Source organism: Alexandromys fortis, unplaced genomic scaffold, assembly GCF_014885135.2.
Source record: "Alexandromys fortis isolate MF-2015 unplaced genomic scaffold, M_Fortis_MF-2015_v1.1 scaffold_1, whole genome shotgun sequence".
Lineage (NCBI taxonomy): Eukaryota > Metazoa > Chordata > Mammalia > Rodentia > Cricetidae > Alexandromys > Alexandromys fortis.
In genome coordinates, this window is record NW_026067927.1 from 11,195,103 (window position 1) to 11,214,715 (window position 19,613).

At 47.3% G+C, this 19,613-nt stretch overlaps 1 protein-coding gene across 2 annotated transcripts in view; it reads left to right on the forward strand.

Annotated features, from left to right (window-relative positions):
- The window catches only part of Cdh5 (cadherin 5), a 37,368-nt gene extending 25,699 nt beyond the window's left edge, over window positions 1-11,669 (forward strand). For both annotated transcript variants that reach the window (XM_050144211.1, XM_050144212.1), the window contains exons 7-12: window positions 1,274-1,524; window positions 3,310-3,452; window positions 4,947-5,071; window positions 5,419-5,527; window positions 7,681-7,926; window positions 9,595-11,669. In XM_050144211.1, coding sequence (XP_050000168.1) covers window positions 1,274-1,524; window positions 3,310-3,452; window positions 4,947-5,071; window positions 5,419-5,527; window positions 7,681-7,926; window positions 9,595-10,112 — 1,392 coding nt within the window. In that variant the 3' untranslated portion in view covers window positions 10,113-11,669. The remainder of the gene's footprint in view (window positions 1-1,273; window positions 1,525-3,309; window positions 3,453-4,946; window positions 5,072-5,418; window positions 5,528-7,680; window positions 7,927-9,594) is intronic.
- The last annotated feature ends 7,944 nt before the right edge of the window (window positions 11,670-19,613 follow it).

The following is a 19,613-nucleotide window of genomic DNA, read 5'->3' on the forward strand; positions in this document are numbered from 1 at the left end:
ATAGACCAGGTGCAAGGCTTTGGGTGTTAAATGTTTATTTGGGAAGTAATTCCTGGAAGCCTCAAGAGCAGTGACAAGTGGCAAGAAGGTAGAGATCACTGATGAGCAGATACAAGTGGGGGCCCAGTCCCACAGGGGTAACATAGAGCATAACTCAGAGTTGCAGCCTGAAGGTCAGGTGCTGGCGTAAGCAGCCACAAACCCTGCCATGCTGACAGGGAGCACTTGTTCTAGTATCATTGAAATAACCTTGGTCAAAATCAACTTTGGAACAGGGTGTATTGGGCTTACAGCTCCAAGTTGAGTCCATTGTTAAGGGGCAGTCAGAGTGGCAAAGGATCTTGAGGTAGCTGGTCACATCCACATCAACAGTTCAAAGCAGAGGAAAATGAATGCACCCATACTTCCTGTCTGCGGCTTCAGCTCTCTGCTAACCTTTTCCTCCTACACAGTTCAGGGCCAAGCCTAGGGAGTGGCGCTGCCCACAATGGGCTGAGTCTTTCTACACTAATAAACAGTCAATACAATCCCAACAGAAAGGACCACAGGCAACCTGATCTAGGCGATTCCTCACCTGAGGTTCCCTTCTCAATGGTTTCAGGATATATGGAAAATTGCTATTTAATACTCACCAGTACAGCGTCCCCACCCCCACCAGCATTAGCTCCCTGTGTCCGAGCCAGTAGAAAGCCCCCAGCATATATGTAAAGAATGTGTACCAGAGGGCACAAGTGGCCATGGATAGTGGTTGCTGCTGGCAGCAAGCAAAATCAGACCGACTGCATCCAGAGAGGAGAGGAAGGAGCTTTCATATTTTCAGAATGTTCAGGGAGAGGACTGGGAACACACACATAGCCGCCAGAAGCCACAAAGCTCTCAGATGGTGGGAAAGATAGACAGACAGACAGACAGACAGACAGACAGACAGACAGACAGACGACAGAAAAAAAATGTAGCTGGTCTGTTCAGGACTGCGCAACAATGCCAGTCAGGAAACTGTCGCCTCTGTCCAGAGCAGCTTCTGAGAGGTTGTCTCTTACTACCTGCCTTATGAGCAAACTCCTACTCATTCCTCAAGACAAATAGGAAGGAATTTTCTAGGCAGACCAAGGAGAAGCCTTCTAAGCTTCTTTGAAAGGAACCACTAGGCTACAGTCCTGCGAGGACCGGGGCCGTGTGTGTCCTTATCACTTAGAACAGGGCAGGATACAGAGATGGGGGCAGTAAAATGAAATGGGCTACAAACAGTCCCCATCCCTTGCTACCCATGCAGCCCCTGGACTATGAACTCATCCAGCAGTACACATTCTACATTGAGGCCACGGACCCCACTGTCAGACTCGGATACCTGAGCAGCACAGCGGGCAAAAACAAAGCCAAGATCACCATCAATGTCCTGGACGTAGATGAACCGCCTGTCTTCCAGCGACGCTTCTACCATTTCCAGCTGCCGGAAAACCAGAAGAAACCTCTGATAGGCACTGTGGTGGCCAAAGACCCGGACAAGGCTCAGCGCAACATTGGGTAAAGAGGGGGTGGGCTGTATGTGCTAACGGTACGATGGCCCTGGCACGGGCATTCTTAATGTCCAGTGGTTTGATACCAAAGATCAGAGAAGGATACTGGCTTCTCCCAGCATCTTCATGGAAAAATGCAGAGGCTGGCCCTGGCTCTTTTAACTAACACCCTTGTCCTACCAGCTCCTAGTATGTCCATCCTGTCTGGTCAAGGTCATCCTCTGCTCTTTGAAGGACTTAAGACCATGACTCACATAGGTACCATCTGATGAGGCCTGAGAGTCAAGAGGGCAATCTCAGCAATGGCATATCTGAAGCCCCATCACCAAAAATAGTTTAGAATTTAGTCTCCCAAAACACAAAGCCAGAAGTGTTGCTTTCACGTGGCCTATCAAGAAATCTGTGGGTGCTCCTGTACCCACCGAGTTCATTGGTGGTCTCAGTGCACACTCCTTCATGACCACACAATCACACACCAATACACGGATGTTCCGTTTGTTTTGTATTTTTGCTGCTATTTGTTTTGGATCATGTCCTGCACATTTTATCACTACTTGTTCCTTGTTCATTTTCCATGGCTATAACTTCACACCATGGGCTGGATAATTTATGAATATCAGAGATCTCTTTATTTTAAGGATCTAAAGGCTTGGAAATCCAAGAGCATAGTGCCAGGATGTGATTGCCGTTTAGTAGGGTCTCTCTTGCTGCAGCACGGTGAGACGCAATGAGCTTGCCAGCGTATGTCTCTCTTTGTCTTCTCATAAAGCCACAAATCCACCCTGCGGGCCCCACTCTCATGACCTAATCTAATCATTATGACCTCCCAAAAACTTTATCTCCAAATACCATGATTTTTTTAAAATATTTATTTATTATATATACAATATGCTGTCTGTGTGTGTGTCTGCAGGCCAGAAGAGGGCACCAGACTTCATTACAGAAGGTTGTGAGCCACCATGTGGTTGCTGGGAATTGAACTCAGGACCTTTGGAAGAGCAGGCAATGCTCTTAACCTCTGAGCCATCTCTCCAGCCCCCAAATACCATGATTATATGAATTTGTGGATATAGTTTCTAACACATGAACTTTGGGGTGTATGGAATGACACATTCAAATTAGTGTCCTTGCTTATCTACCCTAACTAGATGTCCGTCCTCTACTCTCTGGGACAAAAGGAATAGATAGATCTACTCAGACTTCTTGGAGTCACTTACTTGGTAGTAAGCATGAATTTAATCCAGTCTTATTTTACTGCACACATGTAGCCAGCTGTGTCAGCCTTGTTGATCAAACATCATGATTTCCCTGCCGCGTGTTATACATTTAAGTTCTCACATAGACTTGGCTCTACTTTGGAACAGCCCACTCTACCTGCTCTGCGCCATTCTGCCTTAATGGAACAACTCTCTGCTGAACTTTAGCCTGTCTAATACAAGCCCTTCTCTACCTGTTTTCTATCCCATCTGAAATGACCATTCTTACACAGGAACATTTTCTTGCTTCTCTTACGTAGCCCAGGCTGCCCTTGAACTGCAGTAATCCTCCCATCTCCGCCCCCTGAGCACTGGACTACAGGGTACATTCCACCACACCTGGCTTCACGTGAATTTTAATATGGTCTCTTAAAATGTGTATATTCTAATGAGATCTTTTTATTTTACTGCACTTTTATTTATTTATTCCATATGTTGGGGTGGTGCACACCACAGCACAAATATGGAGGCCAGAGATAACTTATAGAAGTCAATTCAGCTTCTCTTTCTACCATGAATCTCTTTCTCCTGGACAGATACTCCATCCGCAAGACCAGTGACAGAGGGCAATTCTTCCGAATAACCAAACAGGGGGACATCTATAACGAGAAAGAACTGGATAGAGAAACCCATGCTTGGTACAACCTGACTGTGGAGGCCAATGAACTGGATTCTAGAGGTGAGTGCCTTCATCTTCCAGGACACCTGGGTTCTTCTTTTCCCTCATCCTTTCAAAACTGACATGATTTATTATCTTGAACCTCTGAAGGTATTACAAGTCCCCAGGGAAGCATTCTCTGTCTGGGGTATGTTAAATTTCCATTTCAGAAAGGGCTGCTTGGACTAGCATCATACAGAACACCCACAACCTTGTTGGGCATACAGAATAATAGGGTAGCATCATAGACAGAACAAGAACCCTGTGTACATCATAGATTAAAAAGTACCATGCTAAAAGCATGCTGTTCAGGTGCCTCTGTGATGAGGCTCGCCCAAGGCACACACTACACAGTTTCTGAGGGTTTGGTCCAGTGAACAGTGCTCTGGCAAAGGCTGTACCTGGACCAAATGCTGCGTGATTCTTAGTGTTGAATGCATTTAGCAAACACTCCTTGGTGTGTGGACAGTTATATCTGCACCAGTTGAAGAGCCAGTTTCAAAATAAGAAGCTGTAGACAGATTTTTCTTTGAGCCATCAGCACACATACACAACGACATGGAGATTTGCTGTTAATTATGAAAGCTCAACTTTAGCTTAGACTTGTTTCTTTTTCTTTCTTGCCTTTAGGTTACACAATACAAGGAGATGGTATTTTTATTAGTTCTATGTTAATTTCACACAATGAATTCTGACAATATTCACCCCTCCCTAAACTTATCCCAGATCCACCTTCTCTAAGTACTAACTTGTATATTTCTCTCTCTCTCTCTCTCTCTCTCTCTCTCTCTCTCTCTCTCTCTCTCTCTATATATATATATATATATATGTGTGTGTGTGTGTGTGTATACATATATATATATAATATATATATATATATATATATAGTCAAATTTCCAAATTTTGCTACTTAGATTCATGGAACTGTGGGACTGGGCTTGTTTCTAACTAGTTCTTATAACTTAGATTAACCCATATCTTTTCATCCACTACATGGCTCATTCACCTTTACTCTGTATTGCTCATCCTGCTTCCTCAACTAGAGATTGTTAGGGTCTTCAACAATTTATGTAAATTCTGACAGATACCAGGAGAGCTGTGACAATCACCCAGCAAAGAAGTGTTCACTTTCCCACTGCACCCAGGTCCCAAGGGGGCTCCTGAGAGGAGATAGCATTATTTAAATGAGCGCATGATTATTTGTTCAATTGTATTATTTTAATCACTTGTATTTGTTTGCTTGATTTACTTACTGATTTAATTACAACCTTTAAGGTGCACTGAGGGTGTTTAGCTCTTGAATTTTTACAAGCAAACTTGTTCACATATGAAGGTCTACCCCCCTTGTTCTCCTCTACACTCCCTCCTTCCACGACACAACCCTTGGGTTTTCCTCCTGCCAAAAATAGTGGCCTCCCCCACACAGAGCCTCAGGACTATCCACCCAAACATCTTCCAGCTCCAGCGGCCAGCATCAGCTGGGCCCACTGTGGTGACAAGCTGTCTCTCCTGCAGGTAACCCCGTAGGTAAAGAATCCATTGTGCAGGTCCACATTGAAGTTTTGGATGAGAATGACAACCCCCCGGAATTTGCCGAACCCTATGAACCGAAAGTGTGTGAGAATGCTGCCCAGGGCAAGGTGAGTTAGCCTCAAGTTGGCTAGGTAGGGGGAGACCAGTACGTTTTTTAGGCAGAGGGCTGAGGAACAAACCTTCCTGCCCACCTAGAGTTCCCTCAGCTTAAAGTAACTACATAGCAGCCTGAATAAAATGCTATTCACATCTTACAGGCGGAGAAACGAAACCCCTGGAAGCCTCAGGGATAAGTGGGTGGAGGACAGTAGTAGACAAAGTGGCTTTGGGAAGACCATTCAAGATGGTGCTGCAGGCGGCAGGCAGCCATGGTCATGTCTAAATCCATCCTTGAGCCCCAAGATGCCACACACAAACCACACTGATCATATCGTTGCTCATCTCTCACATCCAGCTGGTGGTACGGATCTCCGCAAAAGACAAGGATGTGACGCCACCAAACACCAAGTTCAAGTTCGCCCTGAAAAGCGAGGACAGCAACTTCACTCTTATAAACAACCACGGTGAGCATTGGAGCAATCAGTTGGCTCTTAGAAGGTCAGGGGTGTCCGTTAAGAGTGTTGAAGCACTAGGATCGAGGACTAGACCAACCAACATGGGGTGACAGGTCTCCATAGGGTCTTTCAAGTTATGGGTTATTTTATACGATTCTTACCATATGTATTGTACAGTTGGTAAATGCTATGGTCAAAGCCAGCTGGCCAGGCTTCATGGGCCACAGAACAGAGTCTGTAGGGTTGACATTATCCTAAATGTCTTCCTGTAAAGGAAGTGGCTTCACTGTAAAGGAACACAAGACGGATCCAGGGATGCAGGCAGCCAGCCCAGTCCAAACTATCGGAAGACCCCTTCTAACACTGGGATCTCAATTGCAACAACACTACAAATTTCCATCTCATTCCAAAGAGTCCAAACTGAAAATTTGGAAGTCATGAATCCCAACAATGTGTTGGATTTTGTTGTAGTTCATTCAGCCTGGGTAGCTACCATAAAGCGGTCCCTGAACTGGATCTGGTTCACCAATCATGGCATATCATTGCACATCTGTTCAGCCAATCAAAGCCCAGAAAGTCTTGTGAGGTCAGTAGCACCCAGTCAGAGCTCTGGTGAAGATGTATGTATTAGAGTGACGATCGCAGGATGATTTAATTCCATCTGACAGGGCCTGGGTTTCTATGGCCTCTGTAACACCCTAAGAAAGATAGACACCCTTGGGTATGAATATACCAACTATTCACCCAAACATGGGAGGAAATCTTCCTGTCCTTGGCTGATGACACCATGAGAGCCCCTAACTAAAACAGCCCATTGTCATCTTTGGGGAAGACTAGGGAAGAGGGTCCCTGGGAGCAAGGGGCAGGTACAAGGGATCAAGCAAGGTGAATAGCACCGCCAACCTAAGATGAAGGCAGCCATGCTATGCTGATACTTAATGACACTTAATGACACAATCCAACATTCAGAAAGTAGCACTGCAGAGATACCTTTCACCCTATTCCAAATATATACCTCAAATGAACTAAGTAGAACTGGGGTCCTACAACAGAATAGAAAATTTAGAAGCCACCCTAAACACACATCCTGTTTACCACAGAAGGCAAGCCTCTTGGTCTCAGAGTCATTTGCATACAAATGTCCTGCATATCAGAGTTTCTCATTTCGATCCCATCACATGTCAGTGGCCTGTCAATTGCTCACAGTTATAATAGCCTTAAAACTGAAATGTAATGTAAATTATGAATAATGAGATGAAATTGACTTTGTTTTAAATTCTTGGCTTTTGGCTGGTCTTGTATGTGCCCACCCTGCGTGGCTAAGTAAGTCCTCTGACCACTGGTGTTACAACCTCCCAGAAACCTACAAAAGGCAGACCATCTGTCCTTTGCCCACAGCCACTGAACAGAAGCAGCAGAAGCATGTTTGTGCACATGCGCGTGCACGTACATGTGCGCGTGCATATATGTACACATGCATGTGCGCACATGTGTGTTTGTGTGTTGTGTGTATGTGCACATGTGCGCATGAACAGGGAACAGACATTTAAAGGAAAGATGGGATCTGAAAGTCAGGATGTTCAAAAAGCTCCCCAGAGGATGCTCCTGTGCGCTGGGGCTGGGGGCTTATATCACAGAAGCGGGCTCTTGGCTGCAGAATGCCCAGGGCCACCCTCTCCCAATGGCAAGTGTCAGTGCCACTTAGTGCCACTGGGAACCCAGGCTAGTGTTTATGGTCATAAACCTCCTTCCCAATGATTCCAAGGTAGCATAAAGGTGTTAGCCTGATGCTAAAGAAAAAGCGTTCTTCTCCCAGTTGTGTGTGGAAGCTTGAAATCATGCAGTCACAAGCTGAGCACAGGAGAAAAGGTCGTTACCAGGATGAGACTGGAGAAGGGGATAGGTGCATCCATTGGCCACAGAAACAGACCTTTGGGGTTTTATATCCTGACTATGAATATTGTGTGAGCCATTCTTCCAGCTGCTCACACCGCGTCCTCTGCAAAGGGACAGGCCTATGCTCAAGGGACTGACACATGGGGCTGGGAGCAAGAGGGCGGAGAAATCACCCAGGAAAAGGCAATTTCCCCTTCCCCCTCCCCATGCTGCAAGAGGGCCGATGCTCCCGGCAGAACCTCACTTTGTGGTCTTGATGTTTCCAGATAACACCGCCAACATCACGGTCAAGTATGGGCAGTTTGATCGGGAGCACACCAAGTTCCACTACCTCCCCGTGCTCATCTCCGACAACGGGGTGCCCAGCCTGACGGGAACCGGCACGCTAACAGTGGCTGTGTGCAAATGCAACGAACACGGCGAGTTCACCTTCTGTGAGGAGATGGCTGCCCAGGCGGGCGTCAGCATCCAGGCTCTCGTAGCCATCTTTCTCTGCATCCTCACCATCACAGGTCAGTGTCTCGTGGGACGGGGGGGAGACTCTGAGAAGGCTTCACAGAAGAGGCAGGGTCCCAGCCCAGTCCTCCCTGGACCCCATGCTTCCTTGTAAAGGATACAGAGATACAGATGTAGAACTCTAACAACCTGGTGCTTGAGCGGTAGGAGAGAGGAGAGAGGAGGCCCAAGACCGTTCATCAAGCTAACTCCATTTCAAAATAACCCGGGGCCAGGGGTGTAGCTCAGTGGTAGAGCATGTGTCAAGCAGGAGGTTCCATCTCCACCAGTTCAAACAAGGAAGGGAGAGAGGGAGGGAGGGAGGCATGGAAGGAGGGAGGCAAGGAGGGAGGGAGGGAGGGAGGGAGGGAGGGAGGGNGGGGGGGGGGGGGGGGGGGGGGGGGGAGGGAGGGAGGAAGCATACACTTGACATTCATTTATTCACTACCTATATTCATGTATTTTGAGTGCATACTATATTCCAGGTGTCATTTGGGGCCATTGATTTACATTAAAACTATTATTTATTTATTTTATTCATTTATTTTGAGACAAGGTCTCACTGAATAGCCCTGACTGGCCTGGAATTCTCTACAGAGAGCAGGCTGGCCTGGAACTCGCTCACATTTGCTTCCAGATGCTGGGATTAAAGGTGTGTACCACCACTCCCAGCTTTGACTGTTTCTAAAACTCCTTAATAATTTAGACTTCTAGCTTGGAATCTCACCAAGAGATTTCTTTGCTTTTGTAGACTTCTTCTAGCTTTGGAGTTTTTTGGCTTTTATTTTCCCTTTGTTTTTTTGAGCCTTGCCACTTTCAGGGCACTGTAGGCTTCACCTAGGTTTTGCATTACCAGGAGCCAGACCTCAGACCTTCAGGATTTATGAAGCACAGGAAAAGGAGTTGACCTTGTTAGCTAACCTCACCACCCTGAGGCACCAGGAAGTTCCATCCTCGGCATTAGCACCCAGCAGAGTGGGGCTCCTCCAGCACATTCAGTTCAGGGGTGAAGGCTCCTGCTAGAAAGTTCTTTCTCTGGCTGCACCAGCCCTTGCGTACACTGGCGAACTAGGATGCTGAGAGGCACAGACAGCAACCGTCCCAGGCCTCTGAGCTTCCCACTGTGTGTGTCCATTTATTTCCTGGACCCTCTGTGCCAGAGACATTAGAGACAGACTTCCCTTTCATAAGAATTAGTGATGATGATAAAAGAATTGACGTCGGGGGCTAGAGAGATGGCTCAGAGGTTAAGAGCATTGCCTGCTCTTCCAAAGGTCCTGAGTTCAATTCCCAGCAACCACATGGTGGCTCACAACCATCTGTAATGGGATCTGGTGCCCTCTTCTGGTCTGCAGGCATACACCCAGACAGAATATTGTATACATAGTAAATAAATAAAAATATAATTTAAAAAAATTGACGTCACCCCCAGAATCCCATTATCATCTTCCCCTAAAACTAGTGTCACAGAGCAGTCATTGTATCCACTTTGCAGTCAGGGAAACTGAGGCATGGGGAAGGACTTCATCAAGCCATCCTCTCTTAATGTATGTAACAGATTATTATGGTGGTGGTCCTGGAAGTCTGGGCTGGCCCCAGGAATTTGTAGGGAAGAGGGAAATGGGGCACCCCACCCGCAAACGCTGTCTGACCCACATCTGTTGCTCTGGCTCCCTGACTGGCAGTGATCACCCTGCTCATCTTCCTGAGGCGGCAGCTCCGGAAGCAGGCGCGTGCACATAGCAAGAGCGCGCTTGAGATTCACGAGCAGCTGGTCACCTACGACGAGGAGGGCGGCGGTGAGATGGACACCACCAGCTACGATGTGTCCGTGCTCAACTCTGTGCGCGGTGGCGCCACCAAGCCCCTGCGGTCCACAATGGACGCCCGGCCAGCAGTGTACTCTCAGGTGCAGAAACCACCGCGGATGGTGCCCCCAGTGCACGGCGGGCCCTCAGAGATGGCCACCATGATCGAAGTGAAGAAAGACGAGGCAGACAACGACGGCGGTGGCCCCCCTTACGACACGCTGCACATCTATGGCTATGAGGGCTCCGAGTCCATCGCAGAGTCGCTCAGCTCCTTGACCACCAACTCCTCCGATTCTGACATCGACTATGACTTCCTCAACGACTGGGGACCCAGGTTCAAGATGCTGGCAGAGCTGTATGGCTCCGATCCCCACGATGAGATGATTATCTAAGGCTGCCAGTCTCCGGGCCAGGGGACCAAAGTCACTGCAGCCTAGATCAGACACACCTGCCATCACCTTCCCTGATTTCCAAGGAGTGGCACACTCTCCAGCCCAGCATCTCTTGCCGCTGGATACAAAAGATCTTTCCATCCCCAGAGTAGCAAATTCCAGGTCCCATAAATAGCCAGGGACAGAGATTTATTTTGTTGATGACCACTCCAAATATTGGGAAAATGAGACCAGGGTTCTGTCTGGGCTCCCACTCTGTCCTGCCCCTCCTCCCAACCCCAATACACACTTCCAATCTATTCTAGATTTCTCCTGTCCCTTCAAAACCGCCAAGCAAAGCTGCCTATGCTGAACTTTGAGGAGTCTTCCCCAAGGGCCCCTGAGCCCTTGGTAGGGCTGTCTGTCTCAAGGCAGAAGACTGGATTGCATGAGCTATGGGACAGAATTCTGAAACCTGGTCCTGAGGGAGGCTGTGACTCACCCGTCATGCCTGTTCTCAGGAGTCCTAGCACTGTGTGTCTCCCTGACACCTCCCTAGTGCCTAAATACACCCCACCCCAGTCCCTCTCAGGCCCGTCCAGGGAGGAAGGAGACTGTTGGCAGCTCCTGACCTTGGGTACTGAGGTGTTCAAGCAGGCTTGCAACCCCATTAACTGCTTTACTGAGCAATGATACACTCGGTCAACTTCAGGGAAACGGCTTGTTTAATTTGAAGCAACTGTGAATTCACCCAGGAAGGACTGTGGAGACCAAGGGTGGCAGGTCATAGAGCAAGGAGAGCCTCCAGCCCACTCACCAGAAGGATCCTGGAAAAGCTGAGGCACCCGCCTGAGAGTCAACCCTGCCCAGCTTGCCTGTGGGAGGCAGCCGCTTGCCTGGTCACTACACCCCCTTTTCTCTTGCTATCGGCTTTTCTCTCCGAGGCATCCAAGATACAGCCTGGCTAGTGCCCCAACTCAAGCACAACCATGTCACAAAGCCACCACGCCATTTGCCTTTTCCTCAAGTCGCCACATCTCAGGGAACGACGCCCGAGCACACCCTGCAAAATGCTAGGCTCCTGGCTTGCCCAGGACCAGTGGCATCTCTGCATCTCTCCCTTGGAGGGATTTGAGCAACTTTCCACTGAAGTCACAGCTGGAGGAGGGGGCGTCCAGACACAAAGAGGTCCAGGCAAGGAAGAAATGTACCTTCAGCTCACCCTCCACTGTGGGTCCCTTCACCAACAAGGCCTCTCTGCAGGGGGTTGTAGATAGCACAATGTTTGTTTAACCAATAATTCGTTTTTCTTAATTTTTTTTTACTAATAATACTTACTAGTTTCTAGTTCTCACAAATGTAGACTAAAGTTTTTGCATAATAAGCAAGTTGCTATTTAGGTTAGCAATTTTAATTCAGGGTGTTTTTTTTTTTTTAGTTGGATAAACAATCCCTGTAAGTTTGTATTTCCTGCTGTAGTCATTGCTGTAAGGAGGGATAGTGAGTATGTACTAGTCACCCCGGTGCACGAGATGTACTGTATCTTTTTATAACTAAATAAAGACATCTTGAAACTCTTCCACGTCTAGAGCCGAGCGAGCACATATAAAACACATGCAAATGCACACATACATGGTCACATACACACACATATATACACATATATACCTGCTACCAGACTCATCAGAGGACCTCAGAGGGCAAGGGGACCTGTGAGTCATAAAGAAAGTGAATTATGGGCCCAGATAAGTGGCTTATTGGTTAAAGGGGTATACTATTCTTGCACAAGACCCAATTCTGTTTCCAGCATCCATGCTGGGCAGCTCACAGCTACTCTAGCTCCAGGGCAGCTGATACCCTCTTCTGGTCTTGGATAGCACCTGCCCTCAAGTGTGCGTGTGCCTGTGCACACAAAATTAAAGTAAGTCTGCTCTTTTAAAAAGAAACTTAACTGTGACAGAAGGTGAGGGAGATCCAGTTTGGCTTTCTGTCACTCAGCCCCGCTCCACCCCTGTGCTCTGTGCATGCCCTACCCCCACACCTCCCGTCTGTCCGTCCGTCTGCAGCAGTCAGGGCTGCTGCTTGGCTGGGGGCAGGGGGCTTCAACACCATTTGCATTCAACAAAGAACCAGGCTCTTCCCTGGGCAGATGGACAGCCCTGAGCACACGGGGCATCTCGGTTCCAAAGAATATGCCTGTGCTTGTCAAAACCCGCTGCAGAAAAGCTTCCTCCTCAACTTTGGCAGGATTGGTCAGCTCCGTGCTGGCTTTGGCCAAGACACCTTTCGTGTTAAACAGCTACAGCTGGTGGGAACTCTCTCTAACAAGCTCAAAGGGCAGAAAGCTGTTCGTGAGTTTCTCCAAATCATGTCAGATGAGCAAGGCCTTGAAAGAGAGACTGTCCAGAGAACTCCCCCTCCCCCGAGAGCTCGGTGAGTCCCCAGGGAACAGGCTTTGGAGAGGCACGGTCCCCAGGCTGCTCTCTCCGTGGCTTCCAGTATTCTCCCAGAGGTGGTGCTGGTGTCAGAAGCAGTGCTCCGAGGTTCAGGGAGCCAAGTTACAACGTCACAATGCTCACCGTCCTTAGCAAAATTCAGCCTTTTTATCTGTCCCTCTTGACTAGCAAGTTCCTGGTTGCTGTGAGGTTGGCATTTACTTCCAGGATTGCCGGTAACCTCATTCCTTTCGCAGGAGAGGTGCTCTGCGTTCTGCTGCCCCCGTGGATGTCACCTCCTCTGGTGCAGTGTTCCTACTTGTCAGGATAGTGCCTTTGCTCCAAACCAGTCTTCCATGAGATCGGTCCCTACCTTTTTTTTCCAAGAAGTTCTCCCAGCCAGGCAGTGGTGGCACACACCTTTAATCCCAGCGCTTGGGAGGTAGAGGCAGGCAGATCTCTGTGCGTTCGAGGCCAGCCTTGGTCTACAAACCAAGAACAGCCAGACTGTTACATAGAGGAAAAAGAAGGAGGAGGGGGGAGAAGGGGAAGAAGTGAGGAGAAGGAGGAGGAGGAAGGAGGAGGAGTAAGATGAAGAGGAGGAGGAGAACTACTCTCCCTAAAGTCACCCTAGTCCCCAGTCTCCTCTGGCTGAAGTCCTCCACCAGGGTCTGACTCTCTTGGCCATTCCAGTCAACTCCTCTGCTTGGTTCCTATTCACCCTGAGTCACAAGTGGTCGCCATGAAGGCCAAAGGCCCACTTTGAGGCCCGAGATTTGTTGGATGCCATGGTAGGATCCAAACCCAGTGCTCTCTGGAGTCGGCTGACTGCCTCCTCAGGCGACTCCAGACTTCTAGTCTGAGTATAGAGGAGCGACATCTCAGACTAGCTACTCTCCGGGACCAAATCATGGTGGCCCCGCGACCTCCATTTCACAGAAGACCAAGGTGAGACCCAGAAGGCAGTGAGATGAGGCCAGAACCATACAAGAAGAGGCAGAGATGGGGCTATAACCTGCCTCCTGGCTTTTTTCCTACCGGGGAGGGGGGGCGGGGGGGGCCTGGAGGCTGTGCCAGGAAGCACCGCTGCTCTGGCCATTGGGAAATCAGGAAATTACCACTAGGGGGCGCGCTGCATTTACAAATGCTGGGTCCTAACCAGGATCCCAACTTCAGCCACCCTCGTGCAGATGGCAGGCCCTGGGAGTTCCTTGCTTTGACAGAGATGTTGTATTTAAAAGAATGAACTCCAGGTCTAGCAGAACAACCTCGACAGGCTCTCATCTGGAAAGGTTCCATGCTCTACCTAGAGTTAGGATTCCTGCAATTTCCAGCAACCCAATGTCCTTGAGTTTATGTGTTTCTCAGTGCACCCCTAATCTATCCTATCATCTCTCCCCCACCCTTGGGGAATGTGTGTCAGTGTGCCCCGTTTCTGGAGGGTCAACTTCGTCTTCACTTCCGAAATTTTTTTTTTGAACTTTATCTGTGGGGCTTCAATCTCTTCCTATCTGGAGTTCTTCACCCCTGAATTCCCAGCAATCTTCAGGGCTGATGGGAGGAAAAAGCTGGCTTTCCAGGGAGGCAATACCCTTCACCCCAAATAATTCTGTGATGGATAAAATGCCTAATGTTCCCCTTTGTTTGGGGACATAAAAGAAACAATTGGGGTGAGTCTCCCTCAGACACCTGCGTTGTCTGGAAAACCCATGTGTGCACCAGCCTTTTTTGCAATGCTCATGTGGAACCCGCACTCTGGTGCAGCTCACTTACAATGTGCATGAGTCATGATACTGGGGGATGGTTAACTCATTACCCCGGAAGCTGTGCTGAACACGGGGTTTGTTTCCATGTGAGGCACTGCACAGGATATGAGTCTATACAAAGAAACAGATACAACTGCAGAACTTAAGGAAGGAAGGGCCTCTGAACAGTGTATCTAACCTATAGGTACATAGCTCCGGGAGGTAATTAGGCAATTTGCTGCCTAGGGTACCACACACCACAGCTCCGGTCATCTCTAGCTAGGCCAGCAGAGCCCGTTCTATGGCCCAGCAGGGTACAGCTTTGTGAGGTGACAAACTCTTCCTGGTTTGACAGGGCCTTTTTTCATTTTAGCTCCAGGAGCCTGTGTCTGGAAAAGGCCTTGGCCCCAGGCCGGGTGAGCTGGTGAGCACGTCAGAAGTCAGCAGCTCCGAGCATGACTCAGTGAACCCCTCTCCAGCAGAGGTGCTTCCAATCCCTCTAAGTCACTCCAATTTCCTCATCTGGAATTGAGACCCCTATAATTTCATGAAGTTGGTCTTTTCATGATGTCCCAGATGCCGTGGATGTTTTGTGACTGAATGTTTTAGATTTAACGTTTTCCTCAACCAAGGTATCCATTTCTTCCACTTTGTCTTCAACGCCTGAGATTCTGATTTCATGTCTCTTCCAGGTAGTTTTCAACTCTCGAGCTAGGCCCCCACAGTTCAAACCACCTCCCCGCTGTCTTCCAAGCACCTACTTGGATGGCCCACTGATCCCTGTTTACAGTGCCCAATGGCTTTTGTAGTCCAAAGTCCCAAAGTCTCCACTCCTCCAACAAATAGAAGGGGCAGGCCCGTCACAAAAATACTCCAGTCCCTGAAAGCAACTTCCTTAGTCACCATCCTGTTGCTATGAGGAGCAAGGCACAACCAAGGCAACTCTTATAAAAAATATATATTTTCAGATATACAATATTTTTAAGAAATTTATTTTTATATAAAAGAGCATTTAGTTGGCGACTTTCATACAGTTTCAATGACCAGATAAACAATATAAACAGACCCAAAATCCCTAGTGAAGTAAAAGCACTAATTAAAAGTCTCTAAACCAAAAAAACAAACAAACAAACAAACAAAAAAATAAGCCCAGGGACAGATGAATTCAGTGAGGAATTCTACCAGACCCTCAAAGAAGAATTAATACCAATATTAATACCAATACTCCCCCAATTATCCCACAAAACAGAAACAGAAAAAAAAAAACGTTACCAATTCTTTTTACAAGGCCATGCCACAATTACCCTGATGCCTAAACCACATAAAGACCCAACAAAGAAAGAAATATATATATACAAATTGCCTTATGAACATAGATGCAAAAATCTCAACAAAACACTTACAAATGGAATCCAAAAACTCACCAAAAAGATCATCGACCAAGATCAAGGAGGCTTTATCCCAGAGATCCTGGGCTGTTCCAAACATGGAAATCAGTACATGTGATCCACCATATGAACAGGCTGAAAGACAAAAATCACATGATCATCTCATTAGACACAAAAAGGCCATTGACAAAAACCCAACACCCCTTCATGATAAAAGTCCTGGAGAGACTAGGGGTACAAGGGACATACCTCAACACAATAAAGGTGACTTACAGCAAGTCCACAGCCAACAGCAACCTAAACAGAGAGAAATTCAAAGTATTTCCACTAAAATCAGGGAAAAGACCAAGATGTCCCCCTCTCTCCATTCCTGTGCTTGAAGTCGTAACTAGAGCAATCAGACAACACAAGGAGATCAAGGGCATACAAAATGGAAAGGAAGAAGTCAAAGTATCTTCTATAATATGATAGTATGCCTAAGAGACTCTAAATACTCCCCAGAAACTTAAACACCTGTTAAATACTTCCTGCAAAACATTAGGATACAAAGTTTACACACGCAAAAGTAGCCTTTCTGCATAGAAATAACAAGTGGACTGAGAAAGAAAGCAGGGAAGCAATGCCTTTCACAACAGCTTCAGAAAATCTTGGGGTGACGCTAACCAAGCAAGTGAAGGACACATACGCAAAAGATGCTACACCCTACTATAGAGACACTTGCTCATCCATTTTTATTGCTGCTCTGTTCGCACTAGTCAGAAACTGGAAACAGTCTAGAAGTCTGTCAGTGGATTAATGAATAAAGAGAATGTGGTACATTCACACAATGGAGTATTACTCAGCTGTTTAAAAAAACAATGAAATTTGCAGGTAAATGGTTGAAGCTAGAAAAAAAAATATCCTGAGTGAAGTAACCCAGACCCAAGGAGATAATAAATATGTTATATATTCACTTATATGTGGGTGTTAGCTGTTAAGCCTTTAACATGGGCATACCACAGTCTATATAATTACAGAAGTTAGGTATAAAGTAAGGGAATGGGGGGACAATTTCCTTAGGAGGAGAAATAAAATACATAGTTATAGAGAGGTGGGTCGGGGAGACTAGATTGGGAGGATTAAACAGAGAAGGAGAGGAAAGGGGGAGCTGAGGGAGGGAATATGAGGAGGGGCAGCTAAGACTAAGGGCCATCTGAGAGGCCATATGGAAATCTTCTCCAGTAGACACTTCTTAAAATATATTCATAAATGGGTTGGGCGGTGGTGGTACACACCTTTAATCCCAAAACTCAGGAGGGAAAGGCAGGTGGATCTCTGTGAGTTCGAGGCCAGCCTGGTCTACAGAGCGAGTTCCAGGACAGCTAGGACTGTTAGACAAAGAAACCCTATCTCAGAAAAATAAGTGTGTGTGAGAGTGTGTGAGTGAGTGTGTGTAGTGTATGAGAGAGAATGTGTGTGAGAGTATGTGTGTAGTTGTGTGTGTGTGCGTGTGTATGTGTGTGTATTCACAAGTGAAAACAATATAAATGGAGTCATCAAACAGTGGGGAGACTAAGCCCCAACTAGATATCTCTTGCCACCAAGTAAAACCTTCAGAGCCAGGAAGGCATTACATCTAATTGAGTTGTTGGCCAAAGAGACCCCATGGAAACCCTCAAACAACTCAGGCTATTCCCAAGGCTTTAAGTTGCCCTCCACAAGCTGATGGTAAGGTCCCATTGCTGAAGACAAGACCTATAAATCCCACTGAATGCGGAGAAGCTGATCTGGTGCCCAGCTAGAGCCTTCACTCTTACTGAATAGTGTTCGTGGTACCCGAAGGCAGTCTGCATCTACTGGAGGAGAAACATAAATGCCAACCCAGCTGTAAACCCTTCCGTCTCCGTGGTGACCTGCCTATATGATATGCTGCTGCAATAATAGCTCAAAATTTATAGGAGTAATCAATCAGTATCTGATTGGATTTAAGACCCACTCCACGAGATGAACCCATTCTGACACTTCTCTTGGGTAGCCAAGAATCTAGGGCTAGATAGGTCATTGATCTAGGGAAAAAGCCAACACTATTGTTCTGCTAAAGGGATCTGGCAATAAAATGACTACTAATGACATTCTGCTATACCAGTAGATCAGTGGGTTTTTTTTTTTCAGCCATCATCAGAGAATCTTCCACCAGGAGTGTATGGGAACAAATACAGAAACCCGCAACCAGCCAATGTGCAGAGAATGAGAGTCCTCAGTTCTAAATGGGATGTCGCCATCAAACCTCTCCCCCCAGGGCTGCAGGAACTTTGTGGAAGCAGAGGCAAAAGGATTATAAGAGCAAGTAGGAATGTAGCACACCAAGAGACAAGATCTTCTAGACGTGATAGGACCGGTGCACACATGAACTCAGAGAGACTGTGGCAGCACGCACAGGGCCAAGCCAGACAGGGTCCCAGCACAGTGGGGGGGGTGGACATGAGCCCCCGTCCCTAACCAAGAAGCTATCTCCAGTGAAGTCTCATTTGGTGTATAAACGACATTTAAGGGCAGGCCTCATGCCTGGCAGTAGATGACCAACTCAAAATGAACTCAATGGTGTTTTTGAAGATTTTTTTTTTGTCTCCCAATGCTCTGTCTGGGCATATTCTACTTTATGATCCTTCACTTATATATTATGGTTTCCAACTTTGTGTTTTTATTGGGGTTGTATGTGTGTGTTTGTGCCTGTGTATGTGTGAGGGTGTGTGTGTGCCTGTCTATATGTGTGAGTGTGTGTGTCCATGTGTATATGTGTGAGTGTGTGTATGTGTGTGCATGTGTATATGTGTGAGTGTGTGTGCCTGTGTATATGTGTGAGTGGGTGTGTCCATGTGTATATGTGTGAGTGTGAGTGTGTATGTTTGCATGTGTATATGTGTATGTGCATACACTGGCTTCTTATGCTTTTTCCTTGTTTTTACTTTAGGTTTTTCCTCTGTTTTGTTCTATTCTGGCTTGCTTGGTGTTTGTTTTGGTTTGGTTTAGGGTTTTTTTTTTTTTTTCCCTAAAGAGAGAGAGAAAGAAGTCACAGAGTTGGATGGGTAAGAGGATCTGGGAGGAGTAAGGAAGAGGAAACTATAGTCAAAATATATTGTATGAAAAAAATCTATTTTCAATTTTTTTTTTTTAAAAGGCATCCAGCCCCAGCAGGCAGCAGAACTTGGCAGTTTTGCCCACGTCGTTCTGGCTTTGTAAATGGATCGAGTTGTGGACTCTTCCAACCAAGGAAAGCAGCTGAGGCCAGGAATATGGCAGGGGAGTCCCTGCATGGAGGCCCAGAGAGGCCATCGCCTCGAGCTGTGTAAGTGAAGCCCGGATTGTGTTGGAGGGCACCCAGCGTTGGACGTGCCAGAGCCGTGATGTCTGCTGACGAAAGCAGCAGATGGGCGTGGAACCAGCCCAAGAGAGAAACATGTTCCAGTCAACACAGCTGGAGGGAGTGTGGGCTCTGAAGAGCCATCTCAGTCCTTACCATCGGCCTGGATATCCAGGCCGCGAACCTGCTGAAGCTCAGTCCTCCCTCCTAAGGCCCTCTTTCCTCCTTTTGGGGGTGATACTGTATGTTCTGCACCGTCGGAGGTTGGAGGCCTGTGATTGGCTTTTGCTTTTGGTTTTCCAGGGCGTTACAATTAAGAGACTGCTTTGAGAGGCAGAAGAGACTTTGGACTTCTACAAAATCTTGAGAATCAAAGACTCATGGGGATTTTGAAGCTGGAATGGACACCTATCACATGATATGGCTACAAGCCTCTGAGGACCAGGGAGTAGCCTTTGGGGGCCAGGGTGGTTTGAATGGGAATGGCCCCCATGGGCTCCCATAGGCTCATATATTTAAATGCATGGTACACAGTTAGTTGAACTGTTTGGCAAGGATTAGCATGTGTGACCTTGCTGGTAGGGGTGTAGGCTTGTCACTAGGGGTGGGCTTTG